The 18,074-nt window shown below is 43.9% G+C and overlaps 2 protein-coding genes across 2 annotated transcripts in view; both read right to left on the bottom strand.

Annotated features, from left to right (window-relative positions):
* Nucleotides 1-1,531: 1,531 nt before the first annotated feature.
* Nucleotides 1,532-8,362, bottom strand: LOC135375398 (zinc finger protein 782-like). The gene is made up of 4 exons (XM_064608120.1): nucleotides 8,000-8,362; nucleotides 5,843-5,906; nucleotides 4,295-4,433; nucleotides 1,532-1,851 (listed from the first exon to the last, which is right to left on the bottom strand). Exons 2-4 carry the CDS (start codon nucleotides 5,894-5,896, stop codon nucleotides 1,580-1,582), a joined length of 465 nt encoding a protein of 154 aa, XP_064464190.1. The 5' UTR covers nucleotides 5,897-5,906; nucleotides 8,000-8,362; the 3' UTR covers nucleotides 1,532-1,579.
* A 2-nt stretch (nucleotides 8,363-8,364) lies between these two features.
* The window catches only part of LOC135375396 (zinc finger protein Xfin-like), a 62,838-nt gene continuing 53,128 nt past the window's right edge, over nucleotides 8,365-18,074 (bottom strand). The window contains exons 3-5 of the transcript XR_010417237.1: nucleotides 10,976-11,299; nucleotides 9,123-9,310; nucleotides 8,365-8,429 (exon numbers count right to left, since the gene is read on the bottom strand). The gene's annotated coding sequence lies outside the window, so the exon portion shown is untranslated. The remainder of the gene's footprint in view (nucleotides 8,430-9,122; nucleotides 9,311-10,975; nucleotides 11,300-18,074) is intronic.

Raw genomic sequence — 18,074 nt, 5'->3', positions numbered from 1 at the left:
CTGGGTGTTAAAAATGACTTCTGTGCTACTTTAAGTATACTTAGCGTTCTATTCGTTTTTGGGTTGGACCCAATTTTTCACGATAGTTCCCCCATGAAGAAGTTCTCGAGAATTCGGGTGAAACCCGATATCTACTCGAAATCCTTGCGGTGCTTCAGCTTGTTGTTCTAGGTAAATCGTCGAAAAAGTGGATCATAATATCAGCAAAGAGAGCTATTTTTTGACAACCTATTTGTCCTCCTTTTACATACCTGCCAACTTGGGAACGTCCAAATTAGGGAGATTTCAAAAGCAGGGGGGGGGGGGGGGGGGGGGGGGGGGGTAGGAGAAAGCCGTTGTTGGGTGGCTTTTATTTGCATATGTAACAGGAGCACACTTCACCCCAGTAAGCACAAGTTTTGCAGCAACAGACTTTGCCCTCTCCAAGAAACTATCTGGGTGTCAAGCTGTGACAAACCTATGTCTCTGTTCTCTTTGCGAGGTACGCAAGGTCGAAACAGCTAGTGCAAAAGCACCTTTGTCGCCCGAAAATATGGAGGAAATGCCCGGAAACTAGAAGTAATAGAACTAGAACCATGGCCAGAACCCCTGAACTCCGTAACACAGAAGCGGCAGCGATGCCGATGGCGATTGGGCTGGTATTGGATTAACGTTTTCATCTGTGTGCCCAGCGAAAAAGCAGGCGTTGGAGATATAGAGAAGGAAACTGCATTTTCCGGGAGATTTGCTTCTCGGCAGTACAATCGTACAAACCGGTCCGAATCCGGGAGTCTCCCGGATGAATCGGGAGAGTTGACAGGTATGCTTTTATAATCCCTTCCTGCAGGAGAAAAAAAAGACGAGGTTCTGTGGAGCCCGGATAAGTGTTTGAATACAGCGGTCACTCACTGCCCCAGTTCAAAACAGAAATATAAAGATTATTGTTTCCAGTCCCGGTGTCACAGCCAGTGGCTCGTTTCATATATGCCTTTCGTTTCACCCGAAAATTCCCCGATGACATATCAGACGGAGATCGTAGCTCCCGATTCCTCCCCGAATTCTCGTGCGTAAATAGCACCCCATTCCCCCCCCCCCCTCAATTCGAAAAATCATAAAACCCGAAAACAAAAAGAACGCTAAGTATACTTAGGGCCTGACTTTTTCGGGTTTTATTTTTGGCCAAATTCGGGGGGTAAATATCGGGTGATATTTTTCATTTGAAAATTCGAATGTATTCGGGTTAAATCCCGTTACGGCATATTCTGTCGTCAGGAATTCGGGTGTATTCGGGCGATTTTTTTTTGTTTAATAAAAATCTGTCTTAACATGGAACTAATGTTTAGCAATGTTATCAAACTTTATTTTAATGCACGCTTATGAGTGTGCCACGCGACCCGGACGTTTTCGGGTAGATTCGGGTTAAACCCGAATTTTACAGATTTTGTTCGGGGGGTAAATATTGGGCGGATACGGGTTTAACCCTAAAAAGTCAGGCCCTAAGTATACTGCACCTTCTAACTGTAACACTCTGGCAACTCTGTAGACATTCTCTTGAAATGCGAGTGGGCCACGAAGATCATCATCCCGCGCAACTCCTCCGCTACGTGTGCCTGTTCTTGACGTGTCTCTCCAAGTTGCACTTGAGTGAAAACCTCGTGCTACAAATGTAGCATGTGAAGGGCTTCTCGACCGTGTGAGTTCTTCCGTGTGCTCTAAAATTAGTGATTTTATATGTGGAGTAACTGCAGATCTGGCACCGGTAGCCCCTTTCTTTCAGAGGGTACCTGTCCCCCGGATAGCGCTCGAGGTACTCTTCACTCTCCCGTGCACCGTCGTGCCGGGACCGGAATGGAACAGCTGCCTCGTCGGAGCCTGAAAGGCAAACGAAAAGGTCGGAAAATGTTCTAAATTGTCCCGAGGCTGCTTTACCGCACCAAGCGAGGTAAGACATAAAACGAGAGGAAACAGAAGTGGGAGAGCTTTTCTTTCCGGACACAACGCTAGCAGCTCAAAAACCGTCCATACGCGCAGTAGAAGACGTTTGCAACGACCAGTTATACAGCCCCAATTCAAAGCGCAGTCCCGCATTTTTGCAACGTCTGGTTTGGAGCAGACGACAGGTTTCGCAAATGACTCGCGTCTCATGTCATAGAAATCCTAAGGAACCTGCTAGAACGAAACCTCCGAAACTGGGACGTACAGGAGAGGGGACGGCCATATTGAATCGGCTACTGTTGCCGCAGCGCACACACACACAAAATAATCCGGTAAGCATACACCAAACCTAATGGCACAAAAATAATTTTGGAATAGTAACGTACAGCCCTAATCTATGAAAGCCTAACACTTGAAAGCAAGCAAGAAAAAAAAAAGAAAACACACGAAGAAACACAGACATGACGCGGACGCCACCTGGGGACGCAGTCTCCACCTGCCCTGTGTCGAAAGGGATGAGGTGAACCTGAACCTGAACCTGAACCTGAACCGCTGCCTCAACTAGCCCGACCAGCCTTGGCTACAAGCCTGGATAGGGGGTGGGCAGTGACAAAATCCATAGCAAACGGAAGCAGTGGAACAGTGTTCCCAACAGCTTTCAGAATTGTGCCTGCTTTCAAGGGGTAAAAATACGCAACGCTCATGCAGCTGGTTCAATATGGCTGCCTCCGAGCGCATACATTGAGAGAAGGAAGAGTTCTTCCTTTGTTCTTTTTTTTTTTGCAAGTTCTTTGCTCTCCTCCTATCCTCCTCCCCGCCTTCCTTCTAGCCTCTCTCCGTAAGATTTCTATGTCTCACGTAGTATGACACAGCTTCAGCTGGGCTCGTCACAATGGCCAAACCCACCCTGTAAACAGCTCTGGTTTTCTCTTTTAGTCATCATTTCTGAGACACTGGTCAAGAACGGAGCAGTGAGTCACTGATTTGCATATGCTGATCAATTGTATAAAACTCTTAAATTTTACTTCAACCACATTCAGAGCCCCTATTTTACGCGTCGCGACCTTCAGTGAAATATATTTCACACACACACACAAAAAAAAAAACAACAAGAAAACACGTCAACACTTAGTGATTTTAGAGTGCCGTCCGTATATAATTGGTTCCAGTTTTCACATTTCTTGCGCGGAGCAGCGTACGAATATGCTCTTTCACTCAGCTATCCAGCAACCAATCACTTGTTCATCCGCCTGGTTCACACATGGGGGTGTGACGGAAGATAAGGAATAGTCACGTAGTGTGCCTTTATCGTGGTGATCTCGAATGCACCGCAGCATCTCTTCCGTCTCTTCCTTATCTTCCGTCAGCCCCGTATGTGAACTAAGCGGACGAAATTGGATAGCTGCGGATAGGTGAAACGGCCAACTGACCCAAAAGAGAGCGTTGGTACGCTTCAGCGTAACCAATGTGTAAACTGAAAACAATTAGTTACTCTAAAAGTAACCGAGTGTTGACTTTTGTGTTTCCTGTCAACTGTTTCTCTGTTGGTGTTGATCGTGTTCCTTCTGGAGAGATTTTTTTGCCGAGAGGTTCCGTCAGTGAAACAGAGGTTCCAAAAGTGTCCAAAACATAACATAAAGGTTATGAGTTTTATTTAATTATTGAGCATATGCAAATGAGCCGCTAACTGCTCAGTTCTTGGCCAATGTCTCGGGTACGATGAGTAAAAAGAAAGCCTTTTCATCTCACGAGCTGTTTACGAATTATTCAGCCGGGGGCCCCTTATGGCCTTTGCCCTGTGTGAGAGATGAATTATCGAAAGGGAGATACTAAAGAGCGAGCTGTTCTGTCATTACACCAGCTCATTCTCCTCTTTTTTTCTTTGCTCAATATTTTCAATCGTACAAGGGGCTGGGTTGATGCGGAACACTGCGTGCGAGAAGCAAACAATCGAGGCCTCGTGTTTTAAGGTTAAACCTGGCGAAACCCATTTTTACTCCCCTCCACCCCATTTGCACCACCATCACTCGGTGTAAAACCCGAAAAACTAGCTTGGCAAAGTGCCAACTCGTCCATCAATACAGGCGCAAGAAAATGCTAAGTGCCGCACATTCAATGTGGCCGTTCTGCATTTCCCATTCATCTAAAATGCGAGGACCACCTTTTTGTTCTACCCGAAACAAATCTGCTTTTACACCCGATATCACCCGTGATGTGATGCGATAAAGAAAAAAATGGGGATGCAAGATATCACCCGTTTTTGCCCAGTTTTACTGCTCCTGAAACAAGATCCTGATTTTTACCCCAAATTAAAAAAGAAAAAAAAAAAATCCCAAAACGTAAGGCCCTACGAGAAAATGGCTGTGAAAGGTGCACTAACACTGCAGCTTGCAGGTGATGGGTGTCTGCGTGGCCCTGGAGCAGGTACGTGTGAACGCCTGCACTCCGCAAGAACGGACTTGTGGGTGGGCGGGGCTGCTGCGCAGGGAAGAAATCGGTCGAGACACGTGCAAGTCCTTCTGTAACGAAAACAGATTTACGCTTACAACAGCGGTACGTATTTTCCCTTCGAGTCAGGGCCAATAAAATGCCTCTTTTGGGAGAGACTTCATCGCCAGGTGAGTAAGGGCATATCAGAAAAGGTTTCCTTCGAGTACCATCAGGACTGATCAAGTGAGGTGAGTTCCAATGATGTAAACTTAAGTCCACTTTTTGAGTGGCGCATGCGTGCCTCTTGTCATTCTTTTCTGCACTACGAAAGACTAGACTATGGTGTCAGCTCATTCAACTCATGCGACACAGACTACCCAACTCTAGCGACCCGAACCGAGAAGAGAGTCGTTGGGAGTCTAGCATCTCCGGTGTCGAACTCTGGAATTTTCGAAGGCGAGTCACTGACATGGAGATGACGTCGCGAGAGTTGAATTTTTGCCCACCAAGAGTCGACTCTCCTGACTCCCAAGTTGCTAGAGTTCAATACATGCTGCGACCACATCCTGTGATATCACTTAACTGGCTGGTCTTCCCTATAAGGCAATCACAGACATCTTCGAGTATTCTTTTTCTTTTTTCTCTCAAACCATCGAGGACTGGAACTCTCTACCTCTGCTGATAATGTTGGCAAGCAAATGCTAGAAACGTTGTATTCATATCCACTACCGTTACAAGAGGTTTAAAAAGGCCGAATTATTTGCAAATTTGGGTCGAGTCAATTGTGGAGAATATTTTGCCGGACCATAATTTCGCGGTACGTTGATCCTGCACTGCGGACTTCTTAGGGGGCGTCACTTGGTTCACGCACGATTGGGATTTGCAGGATTAGCTACAGAATGAAGTCCCGGCAAAGATTACACAGTACAAAAGTTGGTGCCTGTGGGCTGCCTTATTATTATTATTATCAAGAGTTAACTCTTTGCCTACTGTCCGTTTCTTTAAAGTGTTTTCTCTCTGTTTTTTTGCGTATGAATTTAGAGGTTGTTTGTAATGTATTATTCGAAACATCACAGTGCACGTTCTGCATCTAGCTGCATGGGCCTTTCATGGGGTGCCATACAGCTAAATAAATAAATAAATAAATAGGTGGAGACAATGTTTTTACCTCTAGCATCACAGCCTCAGAAGAAAAAAAGAGAGCTTCTTTTTTTGCACATTTTTTCGCAGAATAGAATTACATATTCGAGTGCACCTCTTTCTGGTTAAATCGTAGGCGGGGAAGAGAATTTCAGTATTAAGAGCAAACAAAATCCAGGTACACACTTCCAAACGTGACAGCGTAAAACGTGCACACGCTGCTCTTGTGAGAAAAGTAACCACTACGGTTGATACCATTCTCGAACAAGCTGCAACAGTGTTTCAAGTTTCAATTCCACTTCTGTTACATTTACGAGGACGCCTACTCGTTATTATACAGAAAGAAAAAGTTCTTTACCTTCTCGGCGGAGAGATTTTTTTCTCTGCACCCTGTAATCCCCGGCTGATCCATGATCCGCAACCTTTTAAAAATACCGGAACACCAAATTAGCGGATGTAAAAAATGGAAGCAAAAACAAAATTTAAAATAAATACCAAATGAGAGGTAAACAATTAAAACGAAAAATGGTACCAAAATTGAAAAATTGTACTGGAATGTGATTCTTGGCATCAGCTGTGTGTGAATCAATGTTTAATGCAGTGGTTCCCAACCTCCAATTTGGTCCATGCACCCGTTTTGCCGTTAATCAAGGTGTTATTTCTCAGACACGCGGACACTGACTCCTAAGCACTACACCCGTAAAAACTGGAGGTACTTTGTTGTTTCTTCCGCGTGCCTTAAGGGGGAATCACTTCCGCACAAGACAACAGCGAACGTTTGTTCACACACCGCTCGGAGACGGCGTAAAATATCGTCAAAACAGCAGTACTGGCGTGTTGTCCTAGCTGCGCCCTCGTCAATGACACATTTTGTAGAATTCCAGGTCTATCCATTGATTTGTGTTGAGGCCCAATTCGCAAATATTTTAGTACGCGACACTCCATCGAGATGGCAGCACACGTTCGAGACGCGCCAAACTTTAATTCATTAAAAGATCAACGGCTCAACCTTGCCCTCCATAAAATAAGTCACTGACTAGAGAAAAGCTAAGAGAATGCGCCAGCACCAATCTTACGATGACAGTTTAGAGTGTTCGCGTGTCTTGCGCGAACGAAAATCACCCATGGATTTCCGAAGTGATTCCCCCTTAAAGGAGCATAGAAAGCCTTCTAAAAAATTTTCAGTTGCAAACACACTGTGAAAGCAGGTAACTTAAAGGGGCAATAAACAGGTATGCAAGGTGTACTTTTTTGTAATGCAGTGTGATTCGTTTCCTACAGTGATGTTTAGCAAAAAGTTTTGTCGCAAAAAAGTAAATAATGGCTCCAAAGAAACCGAATATTCGCTGTTCTCTTTCGCGCTCATGCCCCGCCCTGCGATGCCCTGGCGACAATAGCCACACGTCATTTTGACGTCTCGCACCATCAACCATTCAAAATGCGGGGCGCCTATACAGTGATTTTGTTTTAATATCGGGTAGTGAGGTCAATTCTAAACATGTTTACACTTGTCAAACCCAAGGTAGCCAGATCAAAAGGTACCAAAAGCCCACAATATTCCATTTCATGCGCGCACTATGTTTTCAGCGCTGTATTGCTCCGCGAGGTCACAGCGGTGTTCTCACAACCGGTTCTCCGCGCACGCTGCTGTTTGTGTCGACGAGGCCCGTCATTGGCTAGGAGTCCGAAATCTCCCCCACCTCCAGTGACTGGAATGCAGCTTTGCTACACGTGCGAGACGTGTGACGTAGGTGCTCTCGGAGTAGGAAGGAGAGACTCACGCGGATTATGCTCTTTGAATTGCATTGTTTCGTGGTAAAGGCGCTCGCTAGAAGTAAATGAATTTCATAATTGGATATCGTGAGCCACGTTCTTTCATAGAGCATAATAACTGGAGAATATTCCTGGAGCTGTTTAGTGCCCCTTTAACTTGATGATTAACACCCAAGTTTTCTCTTGTTTGCAATATTTTCTTATAGAGAAACACACGCTCAAACGTCACTGCACACGTTCACACTCGATGAACTCCGCAGGGTCAAAACAGAAAGAGGAGGAGGAGGAAACGTCATCGGTGACGTCATTAGGGCTCAAAGGGGCTACCATGCTTCTTTCCTTTTTTTTTTTCCTTTATCATTCTTTTTTTCCCAGTCAAGTGGTGAGCAGGGTGTCGAACCGAAACGTTTTTCGTTCTGGTTTTCGTTTCGGTTATATCATAAACGATCCGGTACCGGTTCTGCTCCGGAGCAAACAAATAACGGTTCATACCGGTTTTAACCGGTTCCGCTTCTGCTGGGAATATTCATCCCCAGAAAAAAAAATCAATGTTGCAAAATGTAAACCCGTTTATTCCGCATACATGGTATTTAATATGAATAGACAGCTGTGAAATTGGTAGCTCCTGGTTCCTGTAGGTTACTGTCTGTTCAAATTGTGATTCAAAGTGCAAATTCAAAGTCATTCAACCCTCCAACCTGACAACACATACGACAATAAAATGTGAAAAATGACAACCGACCTGACGCCAGTGTGGAATTTAATGCTGCTGTCATCCTTCAGCGCCTCATTTACTGTAATCTTAGCGATCGGTAACGCTTGTGGTTCGAATTGTCTCAATTCTAGTTCGGCACAACACTTCTGAAGCTTATCCTCTGCACTCTGAAACTTCTCTCTGAGATCAAGGCATTCTTGTTCGAGGCATTGAATCTCTTCGTTAATATGGGTTACCAAAGACCCTGTCACAGACGTATTAGTTGAAGAATTCACGTATTCCGGTGCACAGCTCTCGTCTTCTCGATCGACGCTTTTCTTCTGCTTATGTTTACTTGCAGCGGAGTCTGTGTTCTTCGCTGAGTTTGACCGCCTATGCTGCAGCCGTTCACGCTGCTTCGTGAACGGAAACACTGACGGCGTGTAATCCACATGAAGCACATCATCGTTGGGCGCACCTTCAACGGAGAAGCATTCCCTGCTTTAAAAAACACGGCACCGCGCTTCTCAGAAAGCTACCAAGATATTTCGAGTTCCGTATCGGGACCACTCGTTTTTAAAAACTACTGAAACGGTTAGGAAAGTAAATATTGCATAGAAGTGGAAGAAGATCATATACTGAATCTAAAAATGTAAGAATTATAAAATTCTGTGGACTAGAAGTTTTTTTATATGCATTTAAACAACCCCATCTGATTCACTTTTAGCGCAGGAGAAACACGGGAATGCTAAGCCTAACGGATTCGAAACTTGCCGTCTTGCGAAAGGTAGGGTCGTCGAAATGGGCTAAATCACCTCACTTTAGTGAGGTTGGGTTAAGTTAGGTTCTACAGACTGGGGGGGGGTCTGGGGGGGGCGCCGCCCCCCCCCCCCCCCCCCCCAGGCACGCACTAGGCGGTGCGGGCGTCGAGACTGCCTCGGGTTAGGTCAGTAAGGTCCTCAGCCAAGATGGCGGATCGCCATCAAGAAACTGGCGATAAAATTTAATTTTTATACGTTTTACGCAATATACGAGGGACATTCCTGTTGAATTTCGTTACTAATTACTTCCTCTTTTACGTAAAAGCGTTAGATTTTTGTTTTTATTCGTTTTTCTTTAAAAAAAGCCAGTGGTCCCGATACGGAACTACATCCGATATTTCGATATCTACCTGTCACAAAATGAGCGGAGCAGATGCCACTGTGTGGTTTGGGCACCCAGTGCTCGCGTCGTATTGCTTGCACCCAGGCAGCCTTCCTCGCGGGGTTGCTAGGAAACCTGTACAACTTGATTTTACTCAAGAGATTTGTACCCGTGCGACGACAACATCTTGGGACGACGCAGCATGACCCTAGACGGCTTTGCGGAAACAAATGCGTTCGTGGCATTACTCTGAACGAAGGTCTTGTCAATAAAAGAACGCCGTGGCGAGAACCCACAGCATAAACAACGCGCACGCGTCAGATGGACGGACGTCAACCGGAAATACGCGAGGGTTGCTTCCGATTAAAGCGCGCTTGTGGCGCCACCCGTAAGCGCTTTCTAGTACTTTGTTTCAAGCCAGGACGGGAGCCCTCCTTACTCGTTTGAGACTGTCACAGCTATTTAATAACATCGAAGCAACATGCATCCTGTGCCATGAAGAAGATGAGAACATAGAACATGTTCTCTTCAGGTGCCCAGCCACGAAGACCACTCGCCCCAACGGAGAAGACATCGCTGCAGCCCTTGGTCTAACGAAAGAAGCAAACGCCAGCGACATCGCCGAGGTCGTCGAACGGGCCAAGCGCCATCTGGCGAACTGGGAAAGACAGACAACGCGTACACTGCGCGCCTCAAAATAGTGCATCGGAAACCGACGTTCCATCATCGTTTTGCTTCGTTTTTTTTTTCTCAGATTCCTTTTTTCTCTTTCCTTTTTAAGTCTTCAGTGCTTGTGATTCCGACAGGAAACTGCCCCGCCTCAAAGGGGATTAAGCACGACCTGAACCTGAACCTACTGCTCCCCGTAAGGGGTGAACGCTCATTAGAGACTTTTAGTACATCGTACGCAAAGGCAATAGCGTACGTTACAGATAGCGTTGGTGGTTCATGCGCACTGCGCGAAGCTCTCTTTCTGTTCTGGGCGTGCGCAGAACCATCAACGCTATCCCTTACGTACGCAAAGGCGATAATTGTACGAATTACTAAAACTCGCTACCGCCAACACAACAACAGTAACAATCATCACGATAACGAACGGCATACGACGGACAGAACAGTGTTCAAATGGCAAGTTTCTTTTTTCATAATCCACCCACCCCGGAAAGTCGCGGGAAACAAAGCGAGCGCGAGCAGGGACAAGTTGACCGATTTTTGGCTTATGTACGAGGAATGAGGATGGCCTTCATAACCTCACGGCCTAACTTTGAACCATGCCTTGAACGGTGTCTGTGGGCCAGTGTTCGTTTTCTGTGTCTGATAAAAAAAAATTTTAAAAAATATTACTTCCACCGCTGCGGCTTACGGCGTCGTTGTCGTTCCGAGTGAAAAATAGCAGACGACGTTTCTCTAAACCAACCAGCGGGCTGTGCTGCCCTCCCGCACGGCCGCGATTTTCAAAATCGAATTGTTGCGATATTTGTGCATCTGTTGATTGAATTACTTCTTATGGTGCATTCTAATAGGCAGGATAACCGCTTGGTTTTAAAAAAAATTGTTGTGATTGAAGTGCTTTCAGAGCTCCTTTTTAGGTATCGTTTGTGGTGAGTGACTTTGCTGCACTAGATGTCCCTTCCAGTAGCACCTAGAAGCTAGAAGCCATGACATACTGTTGTGGCATTCCAGGTGAGCGAGATGTCCTGAGAATGATATAAAGGGTCCGCCAAGATAAAGTTTTGTGTTTGTAATAGAGATAAAACAAATAAAAACAGTGTTTGGGGTTAAAGCACATCTGAGAGGACATATTCTATTACTTTTATTTTATTCATTTATTTAGAAAATACTAGAGACCCAGTCCAAAATAGTTCATAACGGGACACGTACCTCATCATGGAACAGCCTTTAGGCCTTTCACAAGTGCCGTGACGAAGTGGTGTGCGACCGGAGCAGATGATAGAGAATTCCATTCTTCGACAGTTCCACGAAAGAAGGAATATTTAAACTGGTCAGTCCTGCACTGGAATGCTTCGAGTGTGCGCTGGTGGCAAGGCAGTGTAGATCTGGGTACGTGCGGTGTGACGTAGTCCCGATGATGGATTCCAAATGGACCACTGAGTAGTCAAAAAAGGAACTGGGTCCTATGGAGTCTTTCTACGCTGTTCCAGGAGTATTAACCAAAGTGTAACCAAAGTGTAACGATGGTACGACCTGAAAATAAAACGTAACGCCCACCTTTGAACGGATTCAAGAGGTCGGATATTCGCTGCGGTGCGAGAGTCTCAAACAATACCACTATATTCCAAAATAGGTCGGACTGATGTTCTGAATGCCGTTAACTTAGTACGAGTTGTGCATTCACAAAAATGACGTTGTAGAAACCATAATTTCTTGTTAGCTGTCTTTGTTATGTATTGAATGTGCTTATTGCAGCGCAAGTCTGACATTAAGTATGACGCCCAGGTATTTGTATTCGGAGACCCTTGAGAGATGCATTGAGTGAATATAATAATGAAAGGTGAGCGGTTTCCTTTTGAGAGTCACACTTATAACCATGAACTTATTTATGATAAGAGATCGCTGCCATGTCTCACACCAGTCAGCCATTTTCTCTAAACAATTAGTTAAACATGCAGAGTCATAATCATCATTGATCTCTTGATACCAACACAAGGTCATCGGCAAAAAAAGTTCATTTGAACATCACTACCCATACCAACGTCATTTATGGAAATTAAAAACAACAAAGGAGCCAGAACCTGGCCCTGGGGAACACTGGATGTGACTGACGTTATTTGCATAAACATATTGTTTTCCACTGTCCAGATAACTGGAAAACCGGGTATAAAACTCGTAGATTACAATTTCCTTCAGCTTTAACAATAATTCCCTGTGAGAGAGACTGTCAAGTCCTTTAGCAAAATCCGTGAGTTGCGTTCACAAGCTGTGTCACTGTGCTCAGACTGTGGCGAAACCCGTGTTGACTGGCAGAGAAGAAATTCTGATTTTCCGCATATTTGGAAACACGCTTATATATACGATGTGTTCTAACCTTACTATGTACATGCGCTCAGAAGGGATATCGGCTGGTAATTTGCAAGGTTTAGTTTGCAACCTGATTTAGGAACTGAAATAACCTTGGTTGTCTTCCAATTGTCCGAGAGTTCCCCACAGCTCAAAGGTTCGTTAAAAACAGGGATTGGAACGGTTTTTCTTTTTTTTTTTTTGGTTCAGATTCAGGCATATTGGTTCAGTTCGGGTTCAGCTCCACAGCAGGGCAAAATACCAGTTTCAACCAGTTATAACCGGTTTAAAGTGCATTATATAAAACATCAACGTGCACATTCTGAATGTGCCTGCTTAGGAGTTTGATAGATGTGCCATATTGCCTGAGAGGACGCATTATTTTTGCTAAACTTTTGTATCGACGCTTCCACTTGGCTCGATTGTTACTGGATAAATTATGAAATTATTATTAATCATTTAATTAATTAATTATTACAATAATTTCATAATTTATCTGGTAACAACTGGACTGGACAAACAACGGGCCAACTGGAAGCGTCGATACAAAATAAATAATAATAAATTACGATTTATTTATTTATTAATTAATTAATAATTAATAAATTATGAAAACTGGGAACCTAGGGTTCCCAGTAGTAGATGGGAACCCAGTTTTTGGCGTCTATATATTCTGAGGTATTACAAGATAGGGTGAAGATAATTGACAGAGAGTATCCTCTTATTGCATTATGTTCTAAGCCAATTCAATTTTGTACTATACTGTGATTTACTTTGGTGTTCATTTTTGCCACATTTCGAGGGTCTCAGGAATTATAACCATCGAAAACCAGAAACCCTAGCTATACCCTCGTTTCACCTCCTTCAGTCAGATGGCAACACTGTCGCACGAAGCATTGCAGACGACATCGAAGCTAATACCCCCGTTACATGGGCAGTCTTCACCGAGGTTACGGGTAACTACGGTTTCCCGCAGTTACACGGCGCAGTTACCAGATTAGCCGCTGTTAGCGTAAACCACACTTCGCAAGCTCGGTTTGTGCTTGGTAACCGACAGTATGGCAGTATCCGTGCCGACCGTGTGTGAATCAGCTGAGTCTTCCCAAAATCGTACGAATTGACATGTCGCAACGACAGAAGCATTGTTACGCGTTTGGAAAGACGACTTATCGGCGCTACGCTCCAACACATACGACGCGTAATCACACCCGAATGGAAGAATCAACAGGCTTCGTAGCAGACGACAATGCTGGGTGACGTCACACTACCTTCACCCTAGCGGCAAACAAGAGCGGACACACATACTGAGTGACGGATAGAAAGGCCTGTCAACCGTTTCTTATTCCATCTTTTCCTGAAAGCCAGCAGGGGCCTGCTGCGATTTAGAAATACGCCAGTGCCGCGTTCCGTACACTTTTGTCCCAAGCTGTACAACAGCAAATGCCCAACTCAGCTTCTCAGTCCACTATAAAGACGTTACACCACCTTCCCGAGCATTTTACACGTTTTTCAGTTCTCCGAAAAGTCCTCACCTTCACAGGGGAAGAGAGACAAGACGCTAGATCCTGAGGGGTATCATTGCCGCGTCACTCACTCTTCCAGGTGCTTCCGCGCAAAAATGTAGCTCCTACTTCTCATTGGCTGCTGTGTGGGACGCCTTGCATTCTAGTTGCCTCCGCGGGAAAAATGAAGCCATTATTTCAATTTCAACTATTTTTGTTGTACTGTTTATTAATAGGCCTGTTCTTTCACACGAATGTTGCACGGACGATATTTTTCGCGTTGTTGAAATACTGGGAACTTTTTGCCTGCTTTGTAGTTTGTTGGGTTTGTGTGTTGAAGGTTGAAGTCAGTGAAACCGGTTGAAGCCGTCATGGCTACAGAAGCCCGCTCATATTCGAAACGTTGAAAGTGTATCTGAAGCATGCGAAGCACTTTGTAATTTGTCAGGGGTACTGTGCATCACCGCTGTGTTTCTCATGGGTCATCATGAGGCGTCTTACGCCAGTGATATGAATTTGATGAAACAAACGGGATTCAAGTCAACTCTTTTTCGAGAAGCAAGTGAAATCATTATGTATCCAGAATTAGTTTTTTCTGTATTTATTTATTTCTGCTATTACGCAACAACGCCTTACGACATTACTGTATACAAATAAATTTAAAGTAAGCAATAAGTCAGCATACAAAAAGAAAGACTGAAAAGCACACATGTATAAAACAATACGTACTGAGGTCCTGAACAAATCAGCTCTATACATCCGTTGGGCTAAATTTTCCTGTGATGATCAATCTCGATGAGATGTACGATGGAGGTTCCAAGTAATTATAGAAGAGGTTCCTTTGTCATATACTAATTTTATCATTAGTAATCTTATCTAAAAATTGCAAACGTAACTGTTGTTTCCTTGTCGACAAACTATCCCAACCTAATCTTGACTTTATCTCGCTTATACTAACATCCATGCAACTCATCTAGCCGCAATATTCTGAACCCTCTCTATAGTTCCTGCATTAAAAAGATTTCGGGCGGATCGCGTACTGTACATGCACAATCCAAAGTAGGGCGAATCTGTATGCACCCCTTTTAACTCGAGTACTATGCCCGTTTAATATTATGGAAAACAAAGTGAAAGCATCTTTCTTGCTTATTTGCCCTTTTTCATGCCAAATCAAATCCCATTTCAAATCCGGGTTTGTCAAATCATCTGCAGAATCCAGAAATTTGGGGAATTCGATAGAAAACATGGCCAGGTGGTCAACTTAAGAGCATCCTGCTGCTATTCACTGAAAGTATATCGTGTCAGGTTAGCTTCAGAGATGAATGACAGTTAGTTAGAGATGAATAATGAAGCACACGAAGTTTCAAATTTACAAATGTAACCAAACTAACGCAGACACTTGGGGTAGATTGTACGGTGTAAAAACAGCACAACGAAAGAGTGAGATACACACCACGACGCCGAACGTCTAACCGATTTAATAAAAGGAAAAATATACATATGCAACAATTATTGTCATTATCTGATTCTTCCCGCAATTACAATTTTCTGGCATCTTTCACCAAACTGTACACTTTCCTACGCTTGGGAACCGGTCCTGCAGTAAAAATGTAAAGATATCAAGAAAATATGAGGAATATTTCAGATTTCGAAGAATACAAGTTGACATGCGTGTGGAAACAGTCCGGGTGCAATATGTCACGGGAGCTTTTAGAATTTCGCTGCAATACCACATTACTATATTGAAAACAATGATCATGTATGAATAAATTAATATGTGCAAGAGAACTGATGTACTCGATAACATGTTTTTTAGTTTGTATTTGAGTCTTGTATCGTCCTCGTCGTCTTCTGTGTTCTTCAAACTCAAGGGGATGGGGGGGATAAGTTTATTGAGAGAAAAAAAAAAAGAAAAGGCAAGGAAAGGAATGCCACATGGTAATGTTACATCTTTCAATAGCGTTGTGTCCAGCTAGACAAAAAGTCCAAGTGCAAATTGCCGAAAATCTGCCGGAGATCGGTATTTGGTTGGCACAAGTCGTTGCAACTTGGGCTGACGTCGTCATATCACCTGCGAAGGCAGTTCGTAAACTGCGTTGGGCTCAAAGCAGTGGCCTAGTCCAAAAATATTTCTGGAGGAGTTCTATGTGAACTTAAATGGGTGAGGAGGATTTCATTATCATCCTTCTAAATACACTAACCAAACTTACAATTTGGGGGGGGGGGGGGATAAACCCTCAAACCCCAAACAGCAGCTGCTGTTCGAAACAACAAAGCAACGATGCTAGTCTATGTAGTTCAATTAGATGTACACAAGTCCATTTCTACATTTTTTCTTCAGCTTGCAAAATTATTTTCAGACAAGGTGAAAACCAGCTTCATACATTGAGCCATAGTGACACGGAGAGCATTACTTAAACGAGTAGGAATTTCCATTTCCTACTCGTTTGTAATGTGTATAACCTTTGACAATAACAGCTATCGAGCAGGTTGGTACGTATACATATCTATTCCAATAGCGGCAAAACGATGTTAAGACAGGCCACACACGACCAGCAGCAGCACTTTCAACCTTTGGATTTGATTTTTGCAATATACACACCTGCCAGATATAGTTGTAAGGCACACTGGAGTTATAGGATAGAACATCGCGTAGAGGGGTGCAGAAGCTGCATGGGATACCTCATAACCATGCTTGGTTGAGAATCTTATTAGATTTGGACCATACTTGGCCCATCATTGCTGGTGCCTCATGGGACGCTATCTAGCCAACTAATGCCCGACTAGAAATCAAGATTGGTTCTACAATGGCCCCAACGGCAATGCATGCTGGTCCCCGTGTTTGTTAGAACGGTCTGCCACATACTGGCCCAAAGTTGGCGGTATTCAGTTGGCCCGAGTAAGGCCGATGTCCATCAAAGCTTGGCCGAACCCTCGCAAGCTCGGCCCAACTATAGGCCGAACAACGTTTAGGTATAGGAATGTCATGTTTCTCCATGGGAAGCACATTGTTCTGCTAACTGCTAACATATTCTTCATCCTGCTCTGGTTCATAAATTTGGTGCCCCGTGTGTTTCTTTTAAATACAGACAGGCAAGCTTTGTGCTGATGGCATGTATATAGTTTCCCTTCAGTTGACGATTGAACCCCTGTATGCAAGAAGGGGATAAGTCGAAAAATCCCAAACCGAAAAAAGTTCAAGTGAGTATTTGGTAAAGTAATTGCAGCCGGGTTACCTCGACTAATGCAATGGAAAATGTGTACATATATGTTTGTGTTTTTTGGGTCTGTGACTTAGCAGAAATTGTCCGTGAGCATGATATATCATTTTTCAATGTAACACCGCATGCACACAGGGTTATCGCGCAAATACACAGCAGCTTTCACAAGTCGTACTTTGATTGCTGAAGAACCAGGTAGGGTGAAGTCACCTGTGCGGTTGCAGAGCAGTCTGGGTCGAGCGTATCGTGCTGCTAAACGAGCACAATCTTGAAAATATCTCGTAGGTGACCAGCATAATATGACTTATTAGCTTAGTGCTCACGTTTTTTTTTCTTCTTTCTTTTTCGATTACAACGCTCAGTATCACTGCCGACACAGTCGTGTTAGTTAGGAAGAACGTGTTTTTCGAGTGGAAGCCGCAGTTCAATTTAAGCTATCATTTGTATGCGTGTGTAGAAAAGGGGCAAGACCTGACTGCCCATCCTATTGATACACATATACATTTCTCGTTTCTTACCCTCCTGTAACAGGTCAATAAATTGCAATACGGTCGTAAATTTTCTATGGCAGGTACATGCTGGTATGTGGACGTCATTGCAGCAAAAATACACGAAAGGGGATTGCATTACATGCATGGATTGCTTATTGCATACAGAGGTTCAATTACTTTATATATGGTTATCTCTAAATTAAAAACCCGAGACTGGGGGACAAAACACGACAAGCTTGTCTGTGTTATGGATCTACGTATACCACCAGCTCGCTTGCTATACCTCTCTATCCTCTCGGTACTGTGTATATATTTTTGTCATTTTCTTTGGGGACTGTGTTGCACGATTTACCCTAAACATACCCGATCATCGTGATCATTTTGTGACCTTAGTATCAATAAAGAAGTATCCTTGATCGAAGACAATTTGTCGCCTTCTCTTATGTTTTTGTCATTTTTATCTGCCTCTCTTCCTTTCTACTTAATCTGCATATCAATATACTTTGGTTATGGACACTTCACTTTTTGTAACCAGTTGGAAGGAGAAGTGGTCACGAGATAAGGATATTTCGAGGCTGTCGGGATCCGGGGCCCAAGAGCAGTGGCCATCATATAAGGCCGAAAATCATGAGACCGAACTATCAGAAAGCTGGAAAGTCGGAAGACAGTATCGAAAAACCGAACAAAGAGGTGCCCTAAGATATGAAAAGCATTAAAAATTACAATTACTACATATACTTTCACTAAG

The sequence above is a fragment of the Ornithodoros turicata genome, unplaced genomic scaffold (assembly GCF_037126465.1).
Source record: "Ornithodoros turicata isolate Travis unplaced genomic scaffold, ASM3712646v1 ctg00000858.1, whole genome shotgun sequence".
Taxonomy (NCBI): Eukaryota; Metazoa; Arthropoda; class Arachnida; order Ixodida; family Argasidae; genus Ornithodoros; species Ornithodoros turicata.
Note: the sequence above shows the minus strand (reverse complement) of the source record. Positions and strands in the feature narration are given on the sequence as shown.

Bases quoted from the DNA above. Each gene is read 5' to 3' on its own strand.
- LOC135375398 (XM_064608120.1), bottom strand. From the start codon at position 5,896: ATGGATCAGCCGGGGATTACAGGGTGCAGAGAAAAAAATCTCTCCGCC. The intron at 4,434-5,842 runs GTAAAGAACTTT...TTTTCGTTACAG, and splicing joins AAAATCTCTCCGCCGAGAAG to AAGGACTTGCACGTGTCTCG. The intron at 1,852-4,294 runs GTTAGTGCACCT...TTTGCCTTTCAG, and splicing joins CATCACCTGCAAGCTGCAGT to GCTCCGACGAGGCAGCTGTT.